Source organism: Glandiceps talaboti, chromosome 20 (assembly GCF_964340395.1).
Source record: "Glandiceps talaboti chromosome 20, keGlaTala1.1, whole genome shotgun sequence".
In the NCBI taxonomy this organism is placed as follows: domain Eukaryota; kingdom Metazoa; phylum Hemichordata; class Enteropneusta; family Spengelidae; genus Glandiceps; species Glandiceps talaboti.
In genome coordinates this window covers 3716287-3742755 of record NC_135568.1, presented here as the reverse complement: position 1 = coordinate 3742755, position 26469 = coordinate 3716287, and the positions used below count along the sequence as shown (strand labels likewise).

The window sequence follows — 26469 nt, the reverse complement described above, 5'->3', positions numbered from 1 at the left end:
TCAAGCAGAAACACTTAAAATTAAAATGACATCAGATTTTTATTAATATATCTGTTAAATTTTGATGAATCAAAAGATATTGAATTTTTGTATTTCCAATAGTTAGTTTAATATCAAAATCTTTGCAAAAAAATATGATGGAGGCACAGTTTTTAAAGTGTTTGAATACATTATCTGTAATATTTCGGATTTATAGTTCAATCTATTTCTATATTTCCATCATTAATATTGAATAATACAAATTTGAATATTAACATATTGAAAATGACAGCATTGCAATGCTATTTCAGATCAATTTGTGAGAGTTTTAATGTCACTAGAAAGTGAGTTAATTTGGTAGTTATAACAGTGTATATGATATTTGATATGACTGTATCAAAACAGTTGATCGTTAGCGTTTGGTTGTCAATACACCATGTAGTATATGTGGCATTTAAATGCTGAAAAGTCTGAGTATCAAACATGTAACACTTGATAGTTATAGAGTTTGGTAGTTACAAGTATCTGTAACACTTAGATACTGAAAAGAGATATCAGAACACTTGGTAGAGTTTGGTTGCATAATACAACACTTGATGGTGAGATATCAAATACACATAACACTTGATAGTTGTACAGTTTGGTAGTTAACATGTCACTGAATGCTACAAAAACATGTAAAACACTTGATAGGTAGAGTTTGATTAACATCAATAATACTAATTTAGTATCAAACATTAAATACTTGATAGTTATCAAGTTTTGAAGTTAACAGTATTATGAAACACTTGAATCCTGATACAATTTTGTACCAAACATGTGTAACTCCAATCTTAATGCTCAGATGATTTGGTATAAAAAGTAATGTAATTCTTAATATTTGCAGATAGATAGTCAATAGTAAAATGTAACACTTGATGTTTGCTGATATAGTCAACAGTAAAATGTAACACTTGATGTTTGCAGAGATATAGTCAACAGTAAAATGTAACACTTGATGTTTGCTGATATAGTCAATAGTAAAATGTAACACTTGATGTTTGCTGATATAGTCAACAGTAAAATGTAACACTTGATGTTTGCAGAGATATAGTCAACAGTAAAATGTAACACTTGATGTTTGCAGATTGATAGTCAACAGTAAAATGTAACACTTGATGTTTGCAGATAGATATAGTTAAGAGTAAAATGTAACACTTGAAGTTTGCAGACCGATAGTCATATCAAATACTGATAGCAACATTTTTTGTAGTACTTCATGTTAGTAAGTTTTATAGTGTTAAGCAACTCTTTATTGATATTGATATAACTCAGCCTGTAGCTAAACTCACAAGTCCAGATATGCAAATGACTGAGATAGCATAGAGCTGACAGTAGAGGCCAGAGATGTCTAAAATCAGAATTTATGAGACATGTCTTGGTGTTACTATCTCGACAGGCTCTTGGTGTACAGAACTTCTTGAGATAGTAATAACACTAAGAAGTCTCTGGGCTAGAGATTCGTACAAGCTAGTAACCGTGTACAAAAAACGAATTGGCAACATGTGTCAGAGCTATTTACATATTGTGTTTTATGTATAGTGTCTTAAGCTTAAAGTGGCCCTATGGATGAGAAATTCATGTAGTGTGGATTTTTGAGATGTCACCATGTATAAGTATATAGGAAATATCAGTTGTATTGCTAACTGGACAGTAATATAACTATTTCATTTACTCAATTTATTCACACAAACCCTTCACACATTTTTTTTTCTAATTTATTGAATTACAAACATGAACGTGATTTAGGTTGTTTCACTGTTTTTTTCAAGTAGAAATCATAGTAAAGTTCTTCAATAAATAAAATTTATGAATTGAAACGTTAAAATAGGCCCCAAAAAAGGAATTGTTTCACTTAAATAGCCCTGCTTCAATTTTTTTATTTTCATATTTGTCCATCCCATGCAGTCTGCAGATATGTGGGGGAAAACACTAACATAACCCTCCCTACATTAATTGCTACTTCAGTGAAGACAACTGCAGACCCAATCATGAACAAGCAAATGACATCTGTCCCACATACACACTTTGCTCTAAAGTAGTAAATAAAAAGAACAGTAACTGCCATAAATAGTAGACTGCGTGACAGGTTTGTTGCGAATTACAACAAAAATTCACATCGTTGCACCACTTTTGACAAAATTTCCTGACCAGAAACAATTCTTTTCTTTCTTTCTTTCTTTTTTTTTTTGGGGGGGGGGCATAAATATGTATTTCTCATCCATATTGCAACTTTAACTTACATTTTAAATTTACATTTTTTAAATTGATGATTTAGTATAGTTCAAGATTTTATTCTAGAAGTCACCACAACCTCCAATATCCAAGTACTATTATAATAAGTTTTTACTGTATAAACTTTGGTTTTATTGATGATTTTAATGTAATTTGTAATTTGTAATGTAATGATTTTTACATTAGTCACATATCCACAATTTGAATTTATGAGTTGATTATCAGTAAATTTTGGAAATTGTAATATTTTCAAATCCATGTTATATATACTATTAGTAGAGTGCAAAATGAAATTGTGATGTAGAATGCTAGCAAAGCCACACATAACACAGTGGCTATTTGTAGTACAGTGCAAAATGAACTGGTAGTGTTGTAGAATGCTAGCAAATGAATGTTTCTGGTACTTTAGATGACTTGTGTACTGAGCACAATCACACACAATGGCTACTAATAGTGGAAAACTATTGGATTTCTTTTTTGTTAGTGTTTAATGCAATAAAGTGTATGCTGCAATCTTAAATCAGGCACCTAGTCATTGTGTATGGAAAATCAATGTTTGTGCTTTGATCTATCACAGGTTACATTTTTCTATGAGTTTGGTAAATAATGTGTCAGTGTGTCACTGTACTTGTATGTATGTATATATGTATGTATGTATGTATGTATGTATGTATGTATGTATGTATGTATGTATATATGTATGTATGTATGCATGTATGTATGTATGTGTGTATGCATGTATGTATGTATGTATGTATGTACATATGTATGTGCGTGTGTTTGTGTGTGTGTACGTGTGTAAGTGGACACAAGTGTGTGAGCTTACATGCATACATGTGTACAGAATGGGTAATTGGTGTCCAGTGGACTGCTCTTAGGCCATGCTATGAAAAGAACTATTTCCAAAATGGAACAGAACCACCTAGGTGACACAGAATGGTAAGGTTTTCCAGTGAGAAACAATAACTCACAAAGTCATTGTAATTACGAAAGACTTTCTTAAAACCATGACTAACACTGCTAATGAGTGAGAATTGCTTAAAATGTATAAAGTCTTGTTTATGATATGATTAAAGAAAAGATTAGCCAAACAGGGTTTGATGAGTGAGGATTGCTTAATATGTATTAATCCCACAGGGTCTTATTTACATAAGGCAAACAGAGTGTGTTGATGAGGATCGCTTAATATGTATTAATCCCACATGGTCTTATTTACATAAGGCAAACGGTCTGCTGTGTTGATGAGCGAGGATTGCTTAATGTGTATTAATCCCACAGGGTCTACTGTGTTGATTCAAGAAATGGACAAGTACAACAATAAACAATAGTTTATGATTCACAGTCTAATATTTTATTGAAATTTATCATGATCGGTATGTGAAAAGATTACAACTGTATATATATACAACAATATCCTGGTCTTATGGAATTAATAAAATCATTCTAACAGAGATGTGAATAAAGTCCTTGTCACAAAGTATACTCTTGACACACTAAAGGAGAGATCGATAGCTCAAAGTAGGATAAAAACTAAATTCTTATAATAGTTAGACCTCAGGACCCCCCCCCCCCAAAAAAAAAAACCAAACAAAAAAAACAAAACAACAACAACAAAACATTAAATTAAAAAAACAATTGGCCAAAATTGAATAGTTTCTGACAGCACAATTTATTTCAAATCAGTATGTTGTAGTATATAGTGCTATGAATACAAAGCCAGTATGTAGTGAGAAAAATACTCTTTTATTGACACTTCAATTTATTTTAGTGCCATGCAATGATTAAACATTCTTCCATTTCTTGTTCTGACATTTTTTTACAAATATTTGCATTACGGGGTGCAAATCGACTCAACTGCAAGTAAAATCGTTTTTGTCAGATAAGAATTAAAATGGTTCAAACCGCCCCCTTCCACTAAAAGAACTATATTTTTTATACTACATTGAATTATTGATCTCATTCCTAACAGACATGAATTTGTTATTACACGTAGAAAACATTAAACTTCGCACTTCGTATAACTATAAGTTATTTCTCAACATGAATTTTCTTAAATTGAGAATTATTTCACTTAATCAACATGAAAGATATAAGTTTTTTAATTTCTTGACACAACAAACCTGATTTAGTTTGTACAAGGGATCTAGCACATATCCAGCTTATTTGACAAATACTATCTAGTCTTTATGATTAGGCTCAGTAGAAATTCTCTCTATATTGTCTAAGAAGTTTTCACATTCACACAGACACATGCATGCATACACACACACATACATACATACACACACACACACACATACATACATACATACATACATACACACAGATAACATCAAATCTAGTTTTACACGATCCTTCTTCCAAAAGATTGCACACAGATAGACACAATATAATAATTAATATAGTCCCCACATCATTAAAGAATATATGTGATCTTGTGAGTTGATACAGTTATCATTTTATCTGAAGTCTTCTGCTGTAAACATTCCCTGTACAAACAAGAAAAGAAAAACATTGTTACTGTTTCAAGTATTCTCATATTACTTTTCCCACAATACACCATTCAAGATGCCTATTAATATCTTATCTTGGCTCTTCTCAATACAGAATCTAAATGGAATTTTAATTTTCCCACAATACACCATTCAATATGGCAGATTTATGCAAATGACCTATTCCTAACTTACCTTGGCTCTCCTAAGAATAGAATCTCTACTGGGGTCATATGGACTATCCTTTGATGGGATCTCTAGCACAGCTGGGATTGGTTCTGTGTGATTATCAATTAGATGACGAATTAATTCAGCTATATTCTGATTGATAAGAACTATAGCAACGTCATTTCTGTTCATGAATGCCTTGAAACACTCTTCTATGTCATTGATGCTGGTATCTGGAGAAACCAAAAAGTAGAAATAAAATAACAAACCACGGCCCATATCAAGTTTGTTGTGAAAACTACAGCCAGTCCAACTACAAGGAAGAGACGTTATACTTACAGCAAATCATTCTTATTAATTACAGTTTGCATTGAACATTGCCAGAAGTGTGTCCAAAATATTGTTAATTGCTTCATACATACCTTTCTCTACAACCATAAAGTTAGGTTGTCTACTTTTGTTGAGTTCACCTATACCACCTAACAGAAAACCAGTACAAGTATCCTGAAATACAAAAACGGGTATTTATTTACACCTGTAGATATTGTAAACATTTTATCTAGACTACCAAATTTATACAGTGCACTGCAGACTGTATGATAAGGGCAGCTCATTTTTAATGTTTCTCATTATAACACCTTAAAAAGGATGGCTTGGTCGATTGGTTAAAAATTGTATTTAAAAAAAGTAAGAGTGTACATGTGTGTACATATTGGTGATACTTCACAACTGTACTTTTTATTTGGTACCTTCGAAATAACAATTACAGTAAAGTCATAAGGGTACTACAATTTGTTTTATTAAGGTCTTGCATTTTAGCAATTAATGATAATTTTCACCCAGATACACACTTGTGGGCTTGCCATTTTACCATCAATGACTATACTTTTTGTCTAATCATGCCGTAGTGGGTGTCGATTTTTTAAAACTATTTTGCAGGATTGAAGTAATACAGACAGTCAGGTCACTGGATAAATGCAGATTAAAGGGCTGCACTACATGTAATATCAAACACAGTGTCACACTGCTTTAGTTATTGCATCTAGGTTCTTTACAAAATACATTTGTAACTGTAAACATGTCTTATTTTGGTGACTAAATTATTTCATTACATCATACAATATAACTTCATTGTTTATAATATTTCAATTATGATGTTTAATTATCACTATTATATTGTCTATGAAAATAAACTATATACTTATCTATGGCACCTTTATAATGGGACGTGCAGCTCATTAATACTATTTATAGTTTATTTTTTCCAATAGCTGCTGGGTGATATGGTTTTTTACGTCACGTTTGTGACCCTTCACTTATTAACTCCCTGTACATAAACTGCACCCATATACTATGTACAGTACATGGTCGATATTTTACACAAATATTACAATATAGATTTTATATCATTCAGAAATATGTGGTTGGTGACTTTTACTATATATCATAAAAAGACTCGTTTGGATCTGAATCAGATTTGCTTTCACCAGGCACATATGTTTCATTAATTTACAATACATAAATACAGTACATGCACTGATCGAATCATATGATCATGACGAACACCGGAACGATTCAACTTGTCTGTACGTCTGGGGTCAATTACGACGCAGTATCGACATAACAACTACGTACAGTAAATAAAACTATATGTGAATCACGAAAAAAACATAGTAGTACACATCCAATGAGTTATTCTACACTTCTACGTACCTCGTCGCCAATAACGGCGATAAGTCGTCCACGGGATGCAGCCTTACCAGAAATGCCAGCCATTTTGGAATTAAATGAGTCAATGTATAACAAACAAACAACCACTTCCCGTACGCGACGCGGGCGCGCCAGCAGCAGGAGCAGCGCACAGCTTCACGCAAATGTCACAAGCTATTTAAATACTCCGCTGAAACCATATCTCTCTCGCAAGATGCAAAAATATTGGGGGGGAGGGTATCAAGTGACAATAATTATTGAGACAGTAATGTGCAAAAATCTCTATCAAAAAGAGAGAGATAGAGCAAAAAAAAGAAAGACAGAAAACAAGTACATTTAATAGTTTTCCTTAGCGACTTTCATACGCTTTTAAAGAAAGATGGTTATTTAAAAGTTACAGACGTCAAAAATCAAGTTCATTTCGATAATTATTAATATTTGTCGCCCTCTAGTGGTAGTATTTTTTTTAACCTACACTCATTTGTTTTGATTGCGTTTTTCCCACCGACCTTCGAGCATTGTCAAGACATTCATGAACAAATAAATCACACCAAGGACTTTTTATTTTTCGTGTTGTACCTCATTTACCATCGCCTTAAACATAAACGCGTGTAGCTTACAGTTTTTATAGAGTTGGGATCTGGAAAAGGTGACGACATAATTTCACATCCGTGGACTTGAACCGTGTAACTTGTCATATCTACACAGTACCGGTACGCGGTACAACTAATTGTGAGAATTTGTTGCAAAGTTCTTTTTGAAAATCAGGCTTGTGGGGTTTCACACTAGGGGTGTCTAGCAAAAGAAAGGGGTTTTGCATGATTGGCATGTTGTTTTATCATTTTATTTTTTAAAAATTGTTTGTCAGGTCTTTTTCGAGTTCAAGTTGATATCTAGATTATCTGGTCTGTACATATTCGGCTCTTTAGACTATCTCTTCGCTTTCATGGTCTTTCACTGATACTGGTATGAACTTTGTGCGAGCAATTCTTGGGCCCTTCAATTTGATAGGTCGGGAGTTCGGACATATTAAACTGAATCAGATGAAGAATTTTACAAACAAATCAAACTAAATCGGTATAAAATAGAACAGAACATCTTCGAGGTAAAATTAAGAACAGGATTATCATAGTACATGTAGTAAGTAAATGTGATGAATTTATTTCTGGTACTTCTTTTGTCTGTTTTTTCCCCTGTCTTCGTAGTCACGGTCATTTTCAAGTTCAAAATTTAAATACAATACCACATAAAATAATTTTGGAAGGTATTTAAAAATTATTTAGAAACATTTTTTCGGTTGAGGATGTCTTAAAGAATTCCCCGGTCCGAATAATGACAGAACTGGCCCCTTCCTCTATATAGCACGGTGGTATAAAACTTTATCTTCGGAAGCACTGTTATCTGTCATTGGGGAATTTGAACTATGAGTCATTCCACTCCTTGAGGTCAGGTCATACAACAAAATTCAGAAATAGGGCCACATTTACATTGACATTCTGATAAATTATTTATAATAACCATAAAAAACGGGAGAGTGTAATATTTTCGAAAAAGAAATTGTGAACATTGAGCGTCTTGGCTAAGGTTAGGCGGAGTACGAGGTTGAATAAATCACGTGACCTAGGTGGGGACTAAATATTCAATATGGCGAATGCGTAAAACTTCCTCTCCGTTTCCCTCAGTTGTTAATAGATTTTTGGGAGTCACACCCAAATTTGACTATAATGACCGATCGATCAGTAAGTGTTGCATCTTTGCCACCAGAGATTAAGGTGAAGTTGGTGGAGCTTGATCAGGAACTAGCAGAAGGTAGGTTTTTTTTGAGACGGGAAGCTAAAGATGAATGCATATTGTCAATATTTATAACGTGTGATAACGGTTTGTTTATTGTATGTAGCCTTGTAGGGCTAGATAAGGCTCAACAGATACACTTGGAGTATAGATATACTCTCAAATTTAACGAATAGTTTTCGTGTGATATCATACCTTTGAAAATAGTAAAACGATCGCGCTGCAGATCAGTTTCGAAGGATCACAGTGAAATCAATCTGGTATACTACTGAGTCATAATCATAATAATATGTCCCGTTATATGTAGACCTATCTATGATCGTTGGCACATAAGATGTATATCACTAACCCTGCTATAAATAGACGTGAACTTGTATACAGGTACACTTCATCACGTTAAACGTAAAATGAGCATGTATGTGTATGTATGTGTGAATGAATGTATGCATATATGTACATGTGTGTATGTGTGTACAGTACATGTGTCTATAAAGCAGAGACTGTATGAATTCATAGCAGCAGAATATTATGTATGTATATTTATATCTGTTTATATGTATGTATGTATGTATGTATGTATGTATGTATGTATGTATGTATGTATGTATGTATGTATATATGTATAATGTATGTATGTATGTAGGCACGCACACACATGTGTGTGTATGTATGTATGTATGTATGTATGTATGTATGTCTGTAGGTGGGTAGGTAGGCAGGCATGCTTGTCTGTCTGTCTGTCTGTCTGTCTGTCTGTCTGTCTGTCTGTCTGTCTGTCTGTCTGTGTTAATGTTCTGATACACAATCACTTGGTCTAGTACATGTATTCTTTAAGATTGAAGGGGAACAAAGGCGAGGTCATCCTGACTGCTTTAGTTGTTGATGTCAAATAATGACAAATAAAGTGACCTCTGTATTGCTTGACTTCTCCAAAAATTAAGAGAGCAATATTCAAACTTGATTCAAATTAGCCATGAACCAACTACTGTACACAGGGGTAAGGAATTCTGGGTATGCAAACAATGGAGGTGCCAAATTACCTATTTTTATCTATCTTATCTTCATGTCTTACTGCCAAGCATAGACCCTATGGAGGGTCTATGTGCCAAGTAATCTTTTAATTCTCATTTCCAGACAGATTAGGTAGAAACCATAGACAGTGTGATAGATACTGAAGCAGCTAGGATAAAGTCAGCCTCGCCTTTGTTTAAAGTCAACCACAATAATTCTTCTTGGTTGAATAATAATAATAATATTATTAGTCTTTAACTTTAGTTAACATTAACTTTAGTTTATGTTTTCATGGAGAGACACTGGAAGTAGTGATTTTTTCAACCACGAATTCAGTACTTTGATAAACTTTAAGACCTGCTATTCTGCATGATTTTCACCACAACTGAACTACATGTAATTACTAGGTTCAGTGTGTGTGTGTGTGTGTGTGTGTGTGTGTGTGTGTGTGTGTGTGTGTGTGTGTGTGTGCATGCTTGTGCATGTGTGTGTGTGTGTGTGTGTGTGTGTGTGTTTGTTTTACACATGATTGGGTACTGTACGTGTGTGTGAGGGGTGGCTTGGTTGGTGTAACAAGTGTGTGTATGTGTGTGTGTGTGTGTGTGTGTGTGTGTGTGTGCATGCATGTATGTGCACGTGTGTGTGTGTTTGTTTCACACTACATGATTGGGTACTGTACATGTACGTGTGTGTGAGGGGTGGCTTGGTTGGTGTGTATGTCTAGTGTGTGTGTGTGTGTGTGTATGTATGTATGTATGTATGTGTGTGTGCAACTCATCATATGGTAAAGTTAAACACCTATGGTAATGTTGGATGTTAATTTTGGTGTCAAGTTATTAGATTGTTAACTCATACAAGGTGTAGTCAGTCACATCTATTGTCATTAGTTGACCACATACATGTATGACACACTGACTCATACATGTACAATGGTAGTCACTATGGGTATGGACTATGTTTGTACTTGTTTCAAATCTCAACACAGTATATAATAGAAATAATTTTTCACAATATGTTATTTGGATATAGCAACATATTGACCTCTATATGGTGTAATGAGATGTTGTTGAAACTGAATTAATAATATTAATATTCCAAAATTACTTTGATAATTGTCAAATTAAAATATGATTACATATAGGTTTTGTGAAATTATTATAATTTTGAAGATTTAGACGTAATTAGTGGAGCTGGTAATGGTATTCAATCTCATGTTATCTGAAGGCTTGTCTGTTGAATATTGATAAACTACATAATATGCATCATGAATGTCATTTACCGTGAATGTCATTTACTGTGAATGTCATTTACCAGCACAAAATACAATAATATCAATATGTATTGGTGTTTGGTTCCATTTTTACACAAAAAAGGTAGCCAAATACAAATTTTTTGCTAAAGTGTAGTCGGTATAGAGCCGATCTGATTAAAATCCAATGTAGAGATATTTCCAGATCTCTTGTAGTTAGGTTTATTTCCTTTGTATATTGTCGTCTGTTTTACATTTTGTTGTGCTGAGTATTGATCACCTCTTCCTGTGACGTAGGAAGTGGCAGTCAACTCTCAGAACAATGACAATTGATAGTGTATGAAGGAACTAAAGGTAAATACAGGAGATCTAGTCATATTGGTACATCTGATCTTAATCAGACAGGTGTAGAGTGTCAATTAGGTCTCACAGTGTATTTGCATATTCCATGATATGCGCATCAATGTCTGCAGTGACATGACATATAAATAATCTATAGACACTGATAGCATACAGATATGTCAAATGATACATTGTAACTGAATATGAACATATATCAACATCAGTGTCACTTATCAAAATCAGATCAGACTGGACAAGTTCAAATTATTCACAGGAAGATACAGCCCATTTTATGTGAGTGTTCACTAGTCTGTTTATACATTCATGCAGAAACCAATTCAGAACTGCAATTAGACAGTGTAAGATACATTGTGCCGCTTCGCCCTAGCCAGCCTCCTCTCACCCGATGTGTGAGGGCGCCCGTCACGGCATACCTTACAGACTAGAACTGCACTCTACTGTTTTGAGATAATAAGATAACAAATGAAGTAGACTATTTAAACATACTGCCACTGAAAATGGGCACAATGTCTGCATTTGATGTGTACATGATGGTAAGTTATTTCATTTCATTCAGACAAGATGTAGCAAGAAACTGTATTCATTCAATCTTGCTATCTTAAAGTGTGGTTTCTTACTGGTTTGTGTGTGGATGTACCAAACAGATTTCAAATTTTCAATGGGCTGTTCATCATTTCTCTGTATCAATGCTACCAGTGTTCATAGTTTATCATAGGCTAGTTCCATAACAGACAGTATACGCACTTTTACCGTCTAGTCAATTGCACATGCAATGTAATTCTGTGCTCCCTCCCACAGGGTTCATATAAACATGATGACATCCTCACGTTCCCACACATCTTAGTTTAAACATACTGGAGGACGAGTTGGACATTTGCATATCATTATTACATGCTAAATTCCCACGAGTCAAAACATGGTCAAAACAGCTGTATCAAATGTATTAATGAGCGATGACAACAGCCTGTCAATTTGTGATGGATTACTACTGACATGCACCATTCTTCTTCACTCACTATGACGTTCAAACACACTTGACACCTTCCATTGGGACCTTGACTAGACGGTAAAAGTGTGTATACTGTCCGTCAGACCTTGACTAGCCGGTAAAAGTGTGTATACTGTCCGTCAGACCTTGACTAGACGGTATAAGTGTGTATACTGTCTGTCATGGAACTAGACTAAGTTTATTACTGACAGTCAATGAAAACAATGCAGTAAAAGACACATTAAGATTTTATTATGATATGATAATAGCCTTCCTAATAACTAGACTTTTGTTGTAGTTTCACTTTATCTGTTCTTAGTTCTTCTTTGATATTAGATCATCCTAAAAAAAAAATAAAAAAATTCAGAGTTGACGTATAGAGTATCAGTTTACAGAGATGACACCAGAACAACACCCTAGACAGCATCAGTTGATTTACAGTTAGGAATGAACTCATAAAGAATAATCAATAGAAATGTCATCACACACTGAGATTAAATGTCTATAGTGCTATTTATATCATATATAAGTCATTTTGATGTAGGTGGTAAAAGTTTTATTACAAGTGTCATGTTATCACATGTTTCAGGATAAACAATGAAATGTGCTACATCAGTCCTGTAAACTAATCTAAATTTATATTTATTACAAATCAATGCCAGTAATTTGAAACAGAAAATTTAGTTAAGGGAAGTATTTGTTGAAATAGTATATATAGTGATAATGGGAAGTCAGTCCTTGAATATATGGAGCTGAATTAAAAGATTTTCACTTGCTGTGTCCCTCCCTCCCCCTAATCTCTCCACCTCCCCCCCCCCCCAAAAAAAAATAATGGAGTCCTATGGACATTTACATAACAAAAGAATATTGTTTAATTTATTAATGTTTTCAGAAATCATAGGTTGGAACATATAGTCTATAATAGTGCAGGGGAGAATCCCGACTTCTCATGATGGCTGTCTCATCTTACTTATTTGTAAACCAAATTCCACAATTTCTTTAGGCATGTACATTGTATGTGCTCCCCAGAGAGTTAAGGGAGTATAAAGAGCTGTTGTGTCACCATTAATTTAGATCTATAATGATTGTTAATGTCTGGAGCTCTCTGGAGGACAGGCGTATTATACACTTCTGTTTACAACATATGTTATGTAAGCCCAGAGGTGGAAACAAGGGGGGGGGAGGGGGGGGGGTTATAAATAGATGCTATACATGTACATCAGCAAAAACAACTAGTAAAAATATACCTATATTACAAATTAGATTTGGTGGCTTATAAACAAGGAGGAGATTATACATACACAGGTGATATCAGCAGGGGTGAACAAATCATTTTGCGAAATGGTGGTCCCTGGACCAGTGCCTTAAAAAATTCAGTGGTCCTGCTGAAAGAATTAGTGGTCCAAGATCCCACTGATGTAAAACATTAAATCTTACCTATGAATCTGTGTATTCAGACGACTTTTTAGCATAGTTATTAACAGTAAGGTACTGGTCCAAAAAAATAGCTAGTCCCGGACCCAGGACCAGTGGATTTGTTCACCCCTGATCAGTATACGAGTAGAACCTTCTAGTTATTTAGTCCCTGGTGGAATGATTTTGGTGGGAAAGATTACTACAATACTAGTACAAGAGGTACATGTATCAAATGAAAACTTCTTCTCACAGTCAAATCATTTCTGGAATAGAAATTTTTATTTGATACTATGAACCTAGAGACCATGAATATTCATTCTTGTAAGATACATGTACATGTAATTATATGGTTTGTTAGAAACAGTGGTCAATTAATTCATATAATATGATAAGTAATTTTATTTTAATTCTATGTATTCTTCCATTCTAGGTGATATCACTCGCAAAGGATATGAAAAGAAAAAAGCCAAATTGTTGGCACCATATATAGTGCAGCAGCAACAACAGCAGAAACAACAGCAGCAGCAACAACAACAGCAACAACAACAACAACAACAACAACAACAACAAAAACATGAAAAACAACAACAGCCGCAGCCACAAAAACAAACACAACAATCTTCTAGTTGTAAGTATAGCTTGTTTGTATGTCATATTTATTAGCTGTACAATATTTCTTTCTTTCTTTATTATTTATTAAATCATGTAAAGAGGGTAGTCTTTTCAAAAGTGAGGCTGGAACCCTCTACAGAAACTTGGAGATTCTGTGTCTGTTAAACCCGTCTGTGACAATAAAAATTTTGCCCCATGCAATATAGGATCCTCCCCAGTCTCAAAGAAGTACTGGTCAGTCATGAATGTTATTTCAGTGTTTGTTGATAAAGCCAGTAAGTAGTTAAAATCTACCCTGGGTTCCACAGGTATTTTATAAGGGTTCCTCACAAAACGGTAGTTGTGTAAATGTTAAATTAAAAAGTTAAAGAATCTCCAAATTTATCATACCCAATGACATCAAATATAAAAAATATTGCTAAATTTAAATAATATTAATAAAAATTAGTCTAAATTATCAGTCCAGAAGGTCCAAATTTAAAATTGTATGTTCCATTTATATTTTTCTAAAAACTGATGTTAATGAGATAATATTATGATGTGGGGTTTTGTTCCTTGGAATAACCTTGAATATTATCACAAAAAATATGTTTAAATTTGTGTGAAAAATTCAAATTTGAAACATAAGTACAAACATTAAATTAATGAACTTTGACCTGAATTGATGAACTTTGACCCAAATTGGAAAAAAATGTATAATATATAAATTATTATAAAAAAGTATTTGACCTATGTTATGAAAGGTGAACTTTGTGGTAAGAATTCTCAGCTTGAAGATCTAGTTACAAAATCAAGCCATTTCTTGCATATCACAGCTGAAGTATCAGTGATCAATGAGTAATAGATACTATTTGTAACAGGGTTAAATGTGATGGCGTTGAGTTTGACCTAGGACAGATTATCAATTATCAATGCAATCTAGTGGAGTTTGATAAAGGTTTGTCATCTGATGATCTGATGATCGCAACAGCGTGAAACACTGTCTAATGACTCCCTAGTAGTACTAATATCTTGTTTGTTATTGTGTTATATAGCATTATAGACTAAATCCAAAGAATAAGGATTTTATAAGTTGTTACTCAGAGTTTCACGCTTCCTCAGCAATCATCAGGTGACTGATAATATTGAAATTGTTAAGGTCGATACGTACAAATCAATGTTTTGTTGGTATGTTTAGAACCACAGTTGGCATACAAACTATATAGACCCACAGAATTTGTCTTTTACTAGATGGCACATTATTTATAAATGTGTGTATGTGTGTGTGTGTATGTGTGCAGTGTGTGTGTAGTGTGTAGTGTGTAGTGTGTGGTGGGGGACTTTCACATACTAAGTTCATTGTTCACCCAAGCCTATGTGCTTTAGTGTTACTGAACAGAACATTGCCCTAGAGATTGGTGCTGGAGAAGTTTGGGTATTAATTAAAAGTTTTGTTGATATTTATAGCTGGTCCAGGTGGAAGAATAACAACTAGTGGCATCCAGGTACCATATCATCGTGATCGTGAACATAATCGTGGACAACATAGACGTAGACGAGATAGACCATCACATCGTGACAATGCCGATAGATATAGATCAGGTAAGACTACTGGTAGATAGACCATCACATCGTGACAATGCCGATAGATATAGATCAGGTAAGACTACTGGTAGATAGACCATCACATTGTGACAATGCCGATAGATATAGATCAGGTAAGACGAGATAGACCATCACATCGTGACAATGCCGATAGATATAGATCAGGTAAGACTACCGGTAGATAGACCATCACATCGTGACAATGCCGATAGATATAGATCAGGTAAGACTAGATAGACCATCACATCGTCAAATGTACGGCTATTGCCACCACCCATGATACCCCGGGCCATAATATATCTCATCGCTGAATAGAACTCTTCAAATACTTCCATTTTCCAAAATGGAAACCTGTTATTTCAGTTTTCCATTGAGGAACGGCTAGTGCCACTGCAGTGGTACTAGACACTCTGATAATGAATACACTGTCAGTTACTCCCCATTTCAAGAATCCATATTCATACAGAGAGAATTCATTGTGACAAATGAAAACTCTACTCAGAGTCCATACTGTTTACACATTGCGCAGTATTGTTTACCTTTGTGAAAGTATTATAATCTGCGAAATTCATTTCTCTAAGGGCTAAAAGTGTCTAGCTTTGCAATGCAAAGTTTAGGGGTGATGTTCACACTTTGGTGTCAACATATTTTGGTGTTCAACAATGAGAGAATTTTGACATAAAGCATTTATTACCTTTGTTAGTTGTGTGTCAATGGGGCTAGTTCAAGTTCACACCCAATTAGATGACATTGTCTTTGTAATTCAGTCTGTATGATAAACTGTTGTTACTCAGACTTGACTGGTCAAAGTGATCCAACTTTGATGTTCATACATTTGGTGCTAAAAGTATTTCAGTTAAAAAAGCTAGAATAACTAGAACCATAAATTCAAAAGTTAACTGTATTTATAAAGTTGTCATTTCCATGCATAAATAAAAGGAAATTACATATTTTTTTGACTTCTGTGGCGATGTTATGGTGTCCTGCTAACATATTCATTCATAATAGAAAGTGTAATACTTACACTGTTAAAGTATTTGCATACATCTTTGTTGTTTTTCAATAGATGTGCGAGAAGAAGCTGTCAGGGAGGCATTGGCCAGACAGAAACAGATCCAGCCATCAGTCCCAATGCCATCCAAGAGGACATCACTGATGGCAAATAAAACAGCTATAGAAACACCACCAGGTAAGTGTAAAAATAGCTTTAGTTGGCAGATAAAATAGTCATTCAAGAATACCTTGAGTGATAGTATTTTATACAGATGTTAGATTACTACAGCTAAAGTGGACCAAGCATCCAAGTTAGCCTGTCTTAGCAATGCTAAACAGTGCTAAACTACCTATAAGCAAGGAGTTTCTCTATTTATTATAGAGTTATCTATCCTTCACTCCCTGGTGTTTTATTTGCAAACAAATTGTTGATAGACCAAGACTGTCTAGTCTATTGTACATACTCCACTACACATACACCATACAGTAAACTAACAACTTTACTGAAAACTATGAACTCAGTGAATGTATGGTGTTGAGAGTTATATAACAAACCATGTGTGTGTGTGTGTGTGTGTATGTGTGTGTGTGTGTGTGTGTGTGTGTGTGTGTGTGTGTGTGTGTGTGTGTGTGTGTGTGAGAGAGAGAGTGTACATGTATAGTGGTAGCCTGATTTGTTTTATTAACAGGCTGTGTTTGTAAACTTTATTGGTATAAAATGAGGAACTTGTCACAAGTGGGCAGTTTTAGCCTGTAAAAGGCAAACTGAGATGGTTGAAAGAATTATGGTGTAGTATTTCCTTGTTGTTGACACATTTATTACGACAGTGACAGCTCACTGAGACAATGTTGAAGTTACAAAAACCAGAGAGATGATATCAGTTACACACAACATTTAGGGTGTACACAATAAATAGCTGTTATGTATGTGGTAATATCTGCTAGAATAACATGCACAATTAAACCAGGGTGTCCCAGTCATTTTACCAGGGACCAGTGTATTGATAAGACGGGAAGTAGGTAAAATCTATATGTGTACTGTAGTCATTTCACTATGGTTCCCTACCAGTATTTTTGTCCAGGACTATAAAGTTAATGAAATGTGCCTGGATTCATTTATCATATTAACAGGGTTCTCAAACAAAGCTAAGGTAAACTCCATGCGATAATACTGTACATTGATTGTTAGTACACACGGTACAAACATGTCATTTGATATTGTCTAGTGTTGATATACTTCTTTTCAACGACACTCTACAGTTCATTGGTATCTTGGAATTTGCCCTTTTCTTGAACCAAGACACAACCTTTTTGGTTCAGATAGAAATTAACAGTACATTATATTGTATGATATGTGTCATGGTTTTCATCTGATAGACTGAATTGACAATTAGATATATTATTCTCAGATATTTGTCTTTGTTCAGCCAAGAAAAATATGAGTGGCCTAGGGGGCCTTGTCACTACGAGTCAAAAGACAAGTATTTTTGCAGCTGAATGAAGGAAAATATTAGGGAATGATATAATTATACCTCTACAAGCGTAATTTATGAAAACATGGAGAAGGAATGGTGATTTGAACATTTTGACTTCAAGTTGTATTTTGAGCACCACAGATTCTGAACCAGTGACTTGCCTTGTCATGAGATAGAATGACCAGGTAATAGATTCCTTTTTTTAGTTCAAACATGTTCAACTTGGCTTGCCTTAGGTATAATTCATTACACCACATGATACATGTTTTGGTGATTTTTTCTTCAGATTCATCATCAGATGAGGATAGCCAATCTAGTGGTCATCCAGCTGGTGGATCCCAAGCCTTCCAAGAGTACTCACCTTCCCTGGCTAGCAATCATAGCACCTCATCAAGTTCTGCTAGTCTAGGTGGAGCAGCATCAGCTGGTCCCTCACCAAGTCATGCTCCACGACATCAATCACCAAAAGATGGCCGTAGACATCCCAATGGTACTCCTGGTGTTTACGTCTTACCACCACGAATGACAACAAATAGTTTAGCAGAGAATACCTCTCCCATGTCAAGTCCAAGCAGTAAGTATATATCAGATAAGATAAAATAAAATCAGATTCACATTCACATTCAGATTCACATTCACATTCACATTCAGATACTTTATTGTCATGTGTATAAAATATTGGAATGTGATTTCATGAGTGCTCCTTAGCAAAGTTATAGATAAAAAGACAATAAAATGAGGACAAAAAGACACATAAAGACAACTAATATAAAAGTGAAAATCAGAACTCATTTAAATCATATTGCAGAAGGGTAAAGCTTTTCCTAAAACATTCAGAGGATGTCTTTATACTATGTTAGCACCAACCAGAGCATAAAAGATTAAAAAGACCATGAACGGATGAATTCAGTCTTGTGTAATTGATGTTGCCTGCGCCAGACAGTCCTCGAGTGATACATGGAGTCAATCTCCCATATCTGAGATGTCAAGTCTGACTTTCCATTTCATACTGATTTCAAAAGTGTGAGGACTCTAGCTTTGGTAAAAGGGTCATTGCTGAAAAATCCGCTTTACATTTAATTTCTGTTGTTGACCAAGGACATTTTACCAAGTGTCAATAGTAGTGTGACTATGCTATGACTTGTGTCTCTAGTGGTGTTTACTGAGCCATGTTTGTTAAATTTGTACCTTGTAGGGCAAGTTCAACCAGAACCTCAACACCCACCACCTGATGTGACTACAAACACAGGTGGACATAGTGGTGACAGAACACATGCACCTAGTGTTAGAAACCGTGTACCAATGAGTCAGCAACATTCATCAGATACACGTAAGTCATGGAATTTGTTGATGTAGTTGTCTTGTAAACAGCGCCCTCGTGGTACATAAGAAGGGTCTTGCAACCAAGATTGCAACACCCTTCTTACAACTGACCTTGCTAATTACCAAGCCAACACTTGGCAAGTTTGAAACAAGGCTTCAGTGATAAGGGCATACCAGCTAACTGCTCTGCCACCAGTGCCCCCCCCCAAAAAAAACAAAACAAAACAACAACAACAAAACAACAACAACAACAACAAGCAAACAAACAAACAAACAAAAACAACAACAACACGCAAACAAAAATAAAAAATAAAATAGAATAACAAAAACAAACTAATAAAAATGCATTATCTGTGTAACCAGATTAATCAATGATATATTTGTCCACAGCAAGTTACCTACATTTATAGGTCACGGATGACACTTACCTTAACTATCACTGACCACACAGGTTTTATCTTACAAAGTTAGCCGTACACCAGATTGAAAGTGAAGGGTTGGCTGAAACATCTCAACAACATACTAACACACTAAGATACACCAACACAGTGAAGTCATTATGATAGGTTTGCAATGAAAAATGTCATCATCTTTCTTAATAAAATGATTAATTAATGATTGGTATGTGTTTGTATTACAGCGGTAACCAATAGTAAAGTGTCAGCCAAAATACAACAATTACTAAATACGCTGAAGAGACCCAAGAGAAAACCACTCAAAGAATTCTTTGTTGATGAAGATGAAGAGTTAGAAAGTAAGATATTTATAGAGTTTAAATAATGTAAAATTGATTTAAAAGAATTTCAAATAATACAAACTAGAAAAATTTAATCAATTATTATTTTGTCTTGGATGTGGAATTATGAATAATTATTGTGTGCGTGTTATTTGTACATGTTTGTATGCTATATTTCAATTGACAACATTTTAAAGACAACTGAACAAAAAGAGCATTTGCTAGCTGTGAAGAGTCCTTTATAATAAAAAATATTTCCTATTAAGGAAGTCAATTACATAAATTGTATTATTTTTGTTTCAGTTAAAGCAAACCAAGTGGATCCCAATGCACCCAAACCAGAAGGCAATCTCATTACACCAGCCATTGGTGAACAGTTAGCAGTAAGTAGAGAGATTTAATTCTCAAATTAAGAATCCAAACAACAATTAATAATAATGAAAATATTTACACTAATTATGAAGTGTTATCGTAAATTATGCATTTATTCACAGTGCCAAAACTATTTACAATAAGTTTGCAAATGTTGATACTTATTATGCAAGAAGAATCACTAATTATGCAAGACTTTCCTCTAGTCATGTGATACTTTGTATTATATATGTATATGTCAACATTAACACATGTATACTTAGGGATGATCCCACAATGTCGTACAAGCTCAATAAATGAACTTCATTGGTTTAGGACAAGACCCCCTAACCTCCCCCATAATGAATGTTCATTGACACGTTTATATACAACGTAAACCATGATGAAAAATGTATCGGCCATATGATTATGATTGATCAATGTAAAAACTTGATAGTAAACACATGAAATACTACCAGAAACCCAGCACTGTATCTCATGCTAGAAGTAATTTTTTATCAACTCATCATCAACATCTCAGTAGTAAATACAGAACCCGTTATCATTGAAGGCATGAAAGTTTTTGAAATTTGGTCAGAAGTGTGAAAATGAAGTTCAGCAATCACATTGATGTCAGACCCCCTCCCCCTAAAAGAATGAAGTTCATTTTGTGTGACATCATGTGATCATCCCTTAATCACCCAGTTTGGATTAGAATTAAAAACTTGGTATGAAAAACAGTTGTCTGGTAGAGCTATAGAAAAAGATGGTCTACAACAATTAATTAGCTATAATCCTATAGGTTTCATCGATAAGACATTAATGTGAGAATCTGGGATTGAATTATTGGTCTTTAAGCCCAAAATAATATGTAATGAGATTCCTGAGTGTCAAGAATGATTAATCTTGCATGTCTTGTTTTCAGATACCATCTGGTTTACCTAGAAACCTGGAAGCATCTGTACAAAGGTATGGATCAGCTACATACAAAGCACCTGCTGTCACCTCACTTGATGCCAATGGAAAACCCACATTTACATTAACCTATGGTAAGTTATTCTTGATGTTGTCCAGAGAGAATACAGAAATTTCAAGACAGCTCAGTGTCCCTGTTAACTTGTACAGAGAAAACACAGAAATTACAAGAGGGCTCAGTACCCCTGTTACCTTGTTCAGAGAGAACACAGAAATTACAAGAGGACTCAGTGTCCCTGTTAACTTGTACAGAGAAAACACAGAAATTACAAGAGGGCTCAGTACCCCTGTTAACTTGTACAGAGAAAACACAGAAATTACAAGAGGGCTCAGTACCCCTGTTACCTTGTTCAGAGAGAATACAGAAATTACAAGAGGGTTCTGTGTCCCTGTTACCTTGTTCAGAGAGAACACAGAAATTACAAGAGGGCTCAGTACATTCCTCTTACCTAGTGGAAAAGACTTAAATTCCATGAGAGCTCAGTCCATATGTTCATCTTATCTTGTTTATAGAAAGCATTGCTTTGAATTGATTGTAATTTTTTATTTATTTCAGGTAAACTACTCAGTAGAACCCAGAAAATAGCATATTCATTATTGAATAAAATAGGTAACAAAGGAGAAGCCAGTGTTAAACCAGGAGATAGGGTAAGTACTGAGTCAGTATCTTGACATAGACAAACCAGATATGTATTGTGACTATAACATTGTTATCAATGAAATAATGCTCAAATAAAAGCTATTCGCAGTGTTTTTGCCAAGATATAAGGACCCTGGTGACAGACAGGGTAACCCTGTTAACACACAGTAACCCTTGGAACAGACAGTAACCCTGGGAACAGACAGTAACCCTGGGAACAGACAGGGGTAACCTTTGTAACAGACAGGGATTTTCTGGTTAAAGACAGAGTAACCTTGGTAATAGATAGGGTAGCTGTAGGAACAGAGTAACCCTGGTATGAGACAGTAACACTGGTGTTAAACAGAGTACCTAAATCAGGTAAACCTTGTATAGGATTTTGTACATTTTACTTTCTACTATAATTTTGTTATTTAGAACAGAAAAAATAAAGGAGCAACGATAGCTTTTACCAACTTCAATAACAAAACCACTGTATTCCATATATTTGTTTCTCTATTTAGGTTGCATTGGTGTTCCCCAATTCAGATCCTGTTGGATTTATTTGTGCATTTTATGGTTGTCTGACAGCAGGCATTGTACCTGTACCTATAGAAGTACCAGTTACTAGAAAGGTGGGTTAAAATTACATCATTTACTTTGAGTTCTGCATTTAGTGTTGGATAGTGTAATCTGAAAGGTAATGTTTGGTGGTTATTGTCACACATAGTGTTTATTATAAAATGCCACAAACTGGAAAAAATGGGTGACATTTGCAAATAATCAGAGACATGAGTCAAAAAGTAAAATTTAAAATTCATACTAATTGATATATCATAGTAGTCACCCAGTATATATGATTACGATATACTTCCCTATTCAACATCTTCTGTATAACTGGGGACCTGGTAGGATAGAAGTTGTAGTGTGAATGCTGTAATCCTATGGTGCTCACATAGACTGCAATGGATTGTATGCTTTCCAGGGAATTCAAGTGTAAATGGCCATTATGTCATTATGGGTCCTTGCCAAGGTAATACATGTAACTGTACAGTGCTTTGAGAACAGTGTGATAAACACCAAATGAAAATTATTTTTATTATTATTATTACGTGTAGGATGCTGGTAGTCAACAGATTGGTTTTCTACTTGGTAGCTGTGGTGTAACAGTAGCATTGACCAGTGAATCCTGCTTGAAAATACTGGCCAAGACACAGACTGGTGAAGTTGTTACGTACAAAGGTGAAGATTTTATATTAACTCTGGGTTTTCACTACAATGTAGTTATGGTGAGAAAATAGGACCATACAAGGAGAGCATAGATGGGTTCTCTCAGCCTCATGGAAATAGTTACTACAAAACAGTCAGTAGGATGGTAGTGGATGTTTTATACAACAGCCGACATCAGACCATGGATGAACGGAACATGTTACAACTAGGGAAAGTAAAAAAAAATTGGATTAATAACATTTGGCTCAGCATGTTGGAACAGCAGAGACTTGTATTACACACCATGGTTTGATAACAGTTTGTGGCTTCTTTATGTGTACATGAAATGCCAGGGGAACTGGAAATATGTGAATGTCAACTGTATCCATAAAATTGTTCGTATCAAATGATGGAATGTAATACAAGTCTCTGTACTTTTACTTATTTGGGAATCTCACAATTAGACTATTGAATGTACATGTGTAGTAACTTTCTTTGTAGGCCATTCTTCAGAAAGACAAAAGATTACATTGTTTGGCCACTAGGGGTGCTGTTCAGTTTTTAACAGATACCAGTTCAGTACTTTAACCCTTGGAAAGTTTATATTGTTGTGTTGCAATAGTCAATAGCATTGTCATGTAAGATAATTTCATCTTCAGAAGTCTTGTGATTTTTTTTGACACATGTTCTTGACAGCTTTATGTACTGTCAGATGACTAATATCCATAAACAGATTTTATAGTCATCATTTCATTACTGTGGGGCATTCCATGCAAACTAACTTTGAAGATGGCTGCAAAATAGGTAACTCAAATATTGCAGTTACCACGATCATCCTACACTCAAATATGCCCTGATAATAGCAAAAACCAATATCATACTTAGTTCAATAGACAATATCACCATAATTTACACTGTCTTACATGGTGATTTACACTGTATTACACCATAATTTAAACTGTGTATTACACCATGATTGACAGGCTGGCCAAGACTGACATGGTTCATAACAGAGCATCTAACTAAGCCACCTAGGGATTGGTTACCACCACCACGCCTATCAGAAGAAACACCAGCATACATTGAAGTAAGTTTAGACAATATTAATTTTTATGTTTATTTGGCATAACTTGACTACAACACCAATATCTTTAATTTCAGAATTGTGTACAGAAGGGTATTAGTTTTTGACTTTGTGGAAGATGATTGCAAATTGAAGCAAGTATGAGACTAGGCAATGGAGAAATTCAAAGTAGTCAGTGACCAGTGACTAGTCTAGAAGTGGGTGGTTATTTGTTTCAGCTGCTTACTCTATCTACATTGCTGATATCAAATATACAGGTAGTCGGTATGGCTTGAAAGTTTTTAGAGTTCAAGCTTTGTTTACTAGTACTATAGACCACGGTATACTTCATTAAATTGATTCACTACTAATGACATCTTACCCCTTCACTTTGTTTATTCCAGTATACAACAGGTAAAGATGGCAGTGTGATGGGAGTAACAGTGACTAGGGCAGCAATGCTGTGTCATTGTAGAACTTTAACTGCAGCCTGTAATTACACAGAAGGTGAAATAATGGTTAATGTGTTAGACTTTAAACGAGATATTGGACTATGGCATGGTATATTGACTGTAAGTACTAAATTAAGTACTAAATTATGACTCAAAGGTGTGTGTGTGTGTGTGTGTGTGTGTGTGTGTGTGTGTGTGTGTGTGTGTGTGTGTGTGTGTGTGTACATATATGTGTGTATGTGTGAATGTATGTATGTATGTATGTATGTATGTATGTATGTATCTATGTATGTAAGTGTGTATGTGTTTGTGTGTGGGGGGTGTGTGGCTAGGATTCAAAAACTGTTTGGAAATTCACCTGATAAAATTTATCATTTCATATTTTTTACTTTTCTTGTACAGGCTGTCTTCAATGGTATGCATGTAGTATTTGTACCCTATTCCCTGATGAAGATCAACCCAGCCTCATGGATGCACATGGTCACAAAGTTCAAAGGTAACAATTTAGTCACCCACCTAGACTGATAGATTCATCATTGTTGGCACTCCTATAAACTATTCACCAATTATGATTACAGGAATGTACAGAAAAATGAACCTCTGAGCCACCATGTGTTATTATAGTGTTTGGTAAATAAACAGATCCATCTTTTTCTTGTCTTCTTACTTATTTTCAACAATTATCGACAGAAAACAACCCTGACAATATGTACACTGCCTTCAGTCTGATCAATACCTGACATAGGAGGAAGTTAGTGTTGTTTCCATTCACCATATTTCACATCAACTGTGTGTGAGATTTGGAATCAGATTTAAATGGCTGGCTCTCCAGATCAAAGGAGGAGGCTAATATTGAATGTATATATGAAAAAAGAGGACACAGTGAATAAACACAGCTGATATGAAATCTGACGAATATAACAAACTTACCTATATTCCTCCTTGATCAGACTTTATGAGCTTGACTTTAGCCTATGACATGAAGTTCATTGCTGTACTGATTTATACTACTTCCAAGTGTGTATAGAGAGTACATTGAAGAGAATACACTGTAATAATGCACTGTTCTCTACTTTTTATTCCATAGCCTCTGTAGCAGTTGTTAAGTCACGTGACATGCACTGGGGATTAGTGGCCCAGAAAGAACACAAAGATGTCAACTTGTCTTCACTTAGAATGTTACTAGTTGCAGATGGTGCCAATCCATGTAAGTAACACTAATGTGTGTGTGTGGGGGGGGGGGGGGGGGGGGGAAACAGGTGTGTGTGTGTGTGTGTGTGTGTGTGTGTGTGTGTGTGTGTGTGTGTGTCTGCCTGTCTTCCTTTGCTTAGAATGTTACTAGTTACAGATGGTGCCAAACCATGTATGCATCAACCTGACTTTATGTGTCTGTCAGTCTGTATTCGTGTGTGTGTGTATGTATGTATGTATGTATGTATGTATGTATGTATGTATGTATGTATGTATGTATGTATGTATGTATGTATGTATGTATGTATGTATGTGTGTGTGTGTGTGTGTGTGTGTATGTATGTATGTATGTATGTATGTATGTATGTATGTATGTATGTATGTATGTATGCATGTATGTATGTATGATGTATGTGTGTGTGTGTGTATGTATGTATGTATGTAT

The 26469-nt window shown here is 34.8% G+C and overlaps 2 protein-coding genes across 2 annotated transcripts in view; one reads left to right on the top strand and one right to left on the bottom strand.

The window, feature by feature from the left end:
- Window positions 1-3595: 3595 nt before the first annotated feature.
- Window positions 3596-6689, bottom strand: LOC144450719 (V-type proton ATPase subunit F-like). The gene is made up of 4 exons (XM_078141388.1): window positions 6627-6689; window positions 5336-5417; window positions 4941-5146; window positions 3596-4742 (listed from the first exon to the last, which is right to left on the bottom strand). Exons 1-4 carry the CDS (start codon window positions 6687-6689, stop codon window positions 4713-4715), a joined length of 381 nt encoding a protein of 126 aa, XP_077997514.1. The 3' UTR covers window positions 3596-4712.
- Window positions 6690-8277: 1588 nt separating this feature from the next.
- LOC144450801 (disco-interacting protein 2 homolog C-like) overlaps window positions 8278-26469 on the top strand; it is a 38698-nt gene continuing 20506 nt past the window's right edge. Inside the window, exons 1-16 of the mRNA XM_078141528.1 lie at window positions 8278-8432; window positions 13872-14078; window positions 15500-15634; window positions 16704-16826; window positions 18392-18679; window positions 19301-19435; window positions 20069-20182; window positions 20468-20547; window positions 21441-21564; window positions 22047-22138; window positions 22634-22744; window positions 23228-23351; window positions 24302-24405; window positions 24786-24953; window positions 25236-25329; window positions 25921-26040. Coding sequence (XP_077997654.1) covers window positions 8348-8432; window positions 13872-14078; window positions 15500-15634; window positions 16704-16826; window positions 18392-18679; window positions 19301-19435; window positions 20069-20182; window positions 20468-20547; window positions 21441-21564; window positions 22047-22138; window positions 22634-22744; window positions 23228-23351; window positions 24302-24405; window positions 24786-24953; window positions 25236-25329; window positions 25921-26040 — 2104 coding nt within the window. The 5' untranslated portion in view covers window positions 8278-8347. The remainder of the gene's footprint in view (window positions 8433-13871; window positions 14079-15499; window positions 15635-16703; window positions 16827-18391; window positions 18680-19300; window positions 19436-20068; window positions 20183-20467; window positions 20548-21440; window positions 21565-22046; window positions 22139-22633; window positions 22745-23227; window positions 23352-24301; window positions 24406-24785; window positions 24954-25235; window positions 25330-25920; window positions 26041-26469) is intronic.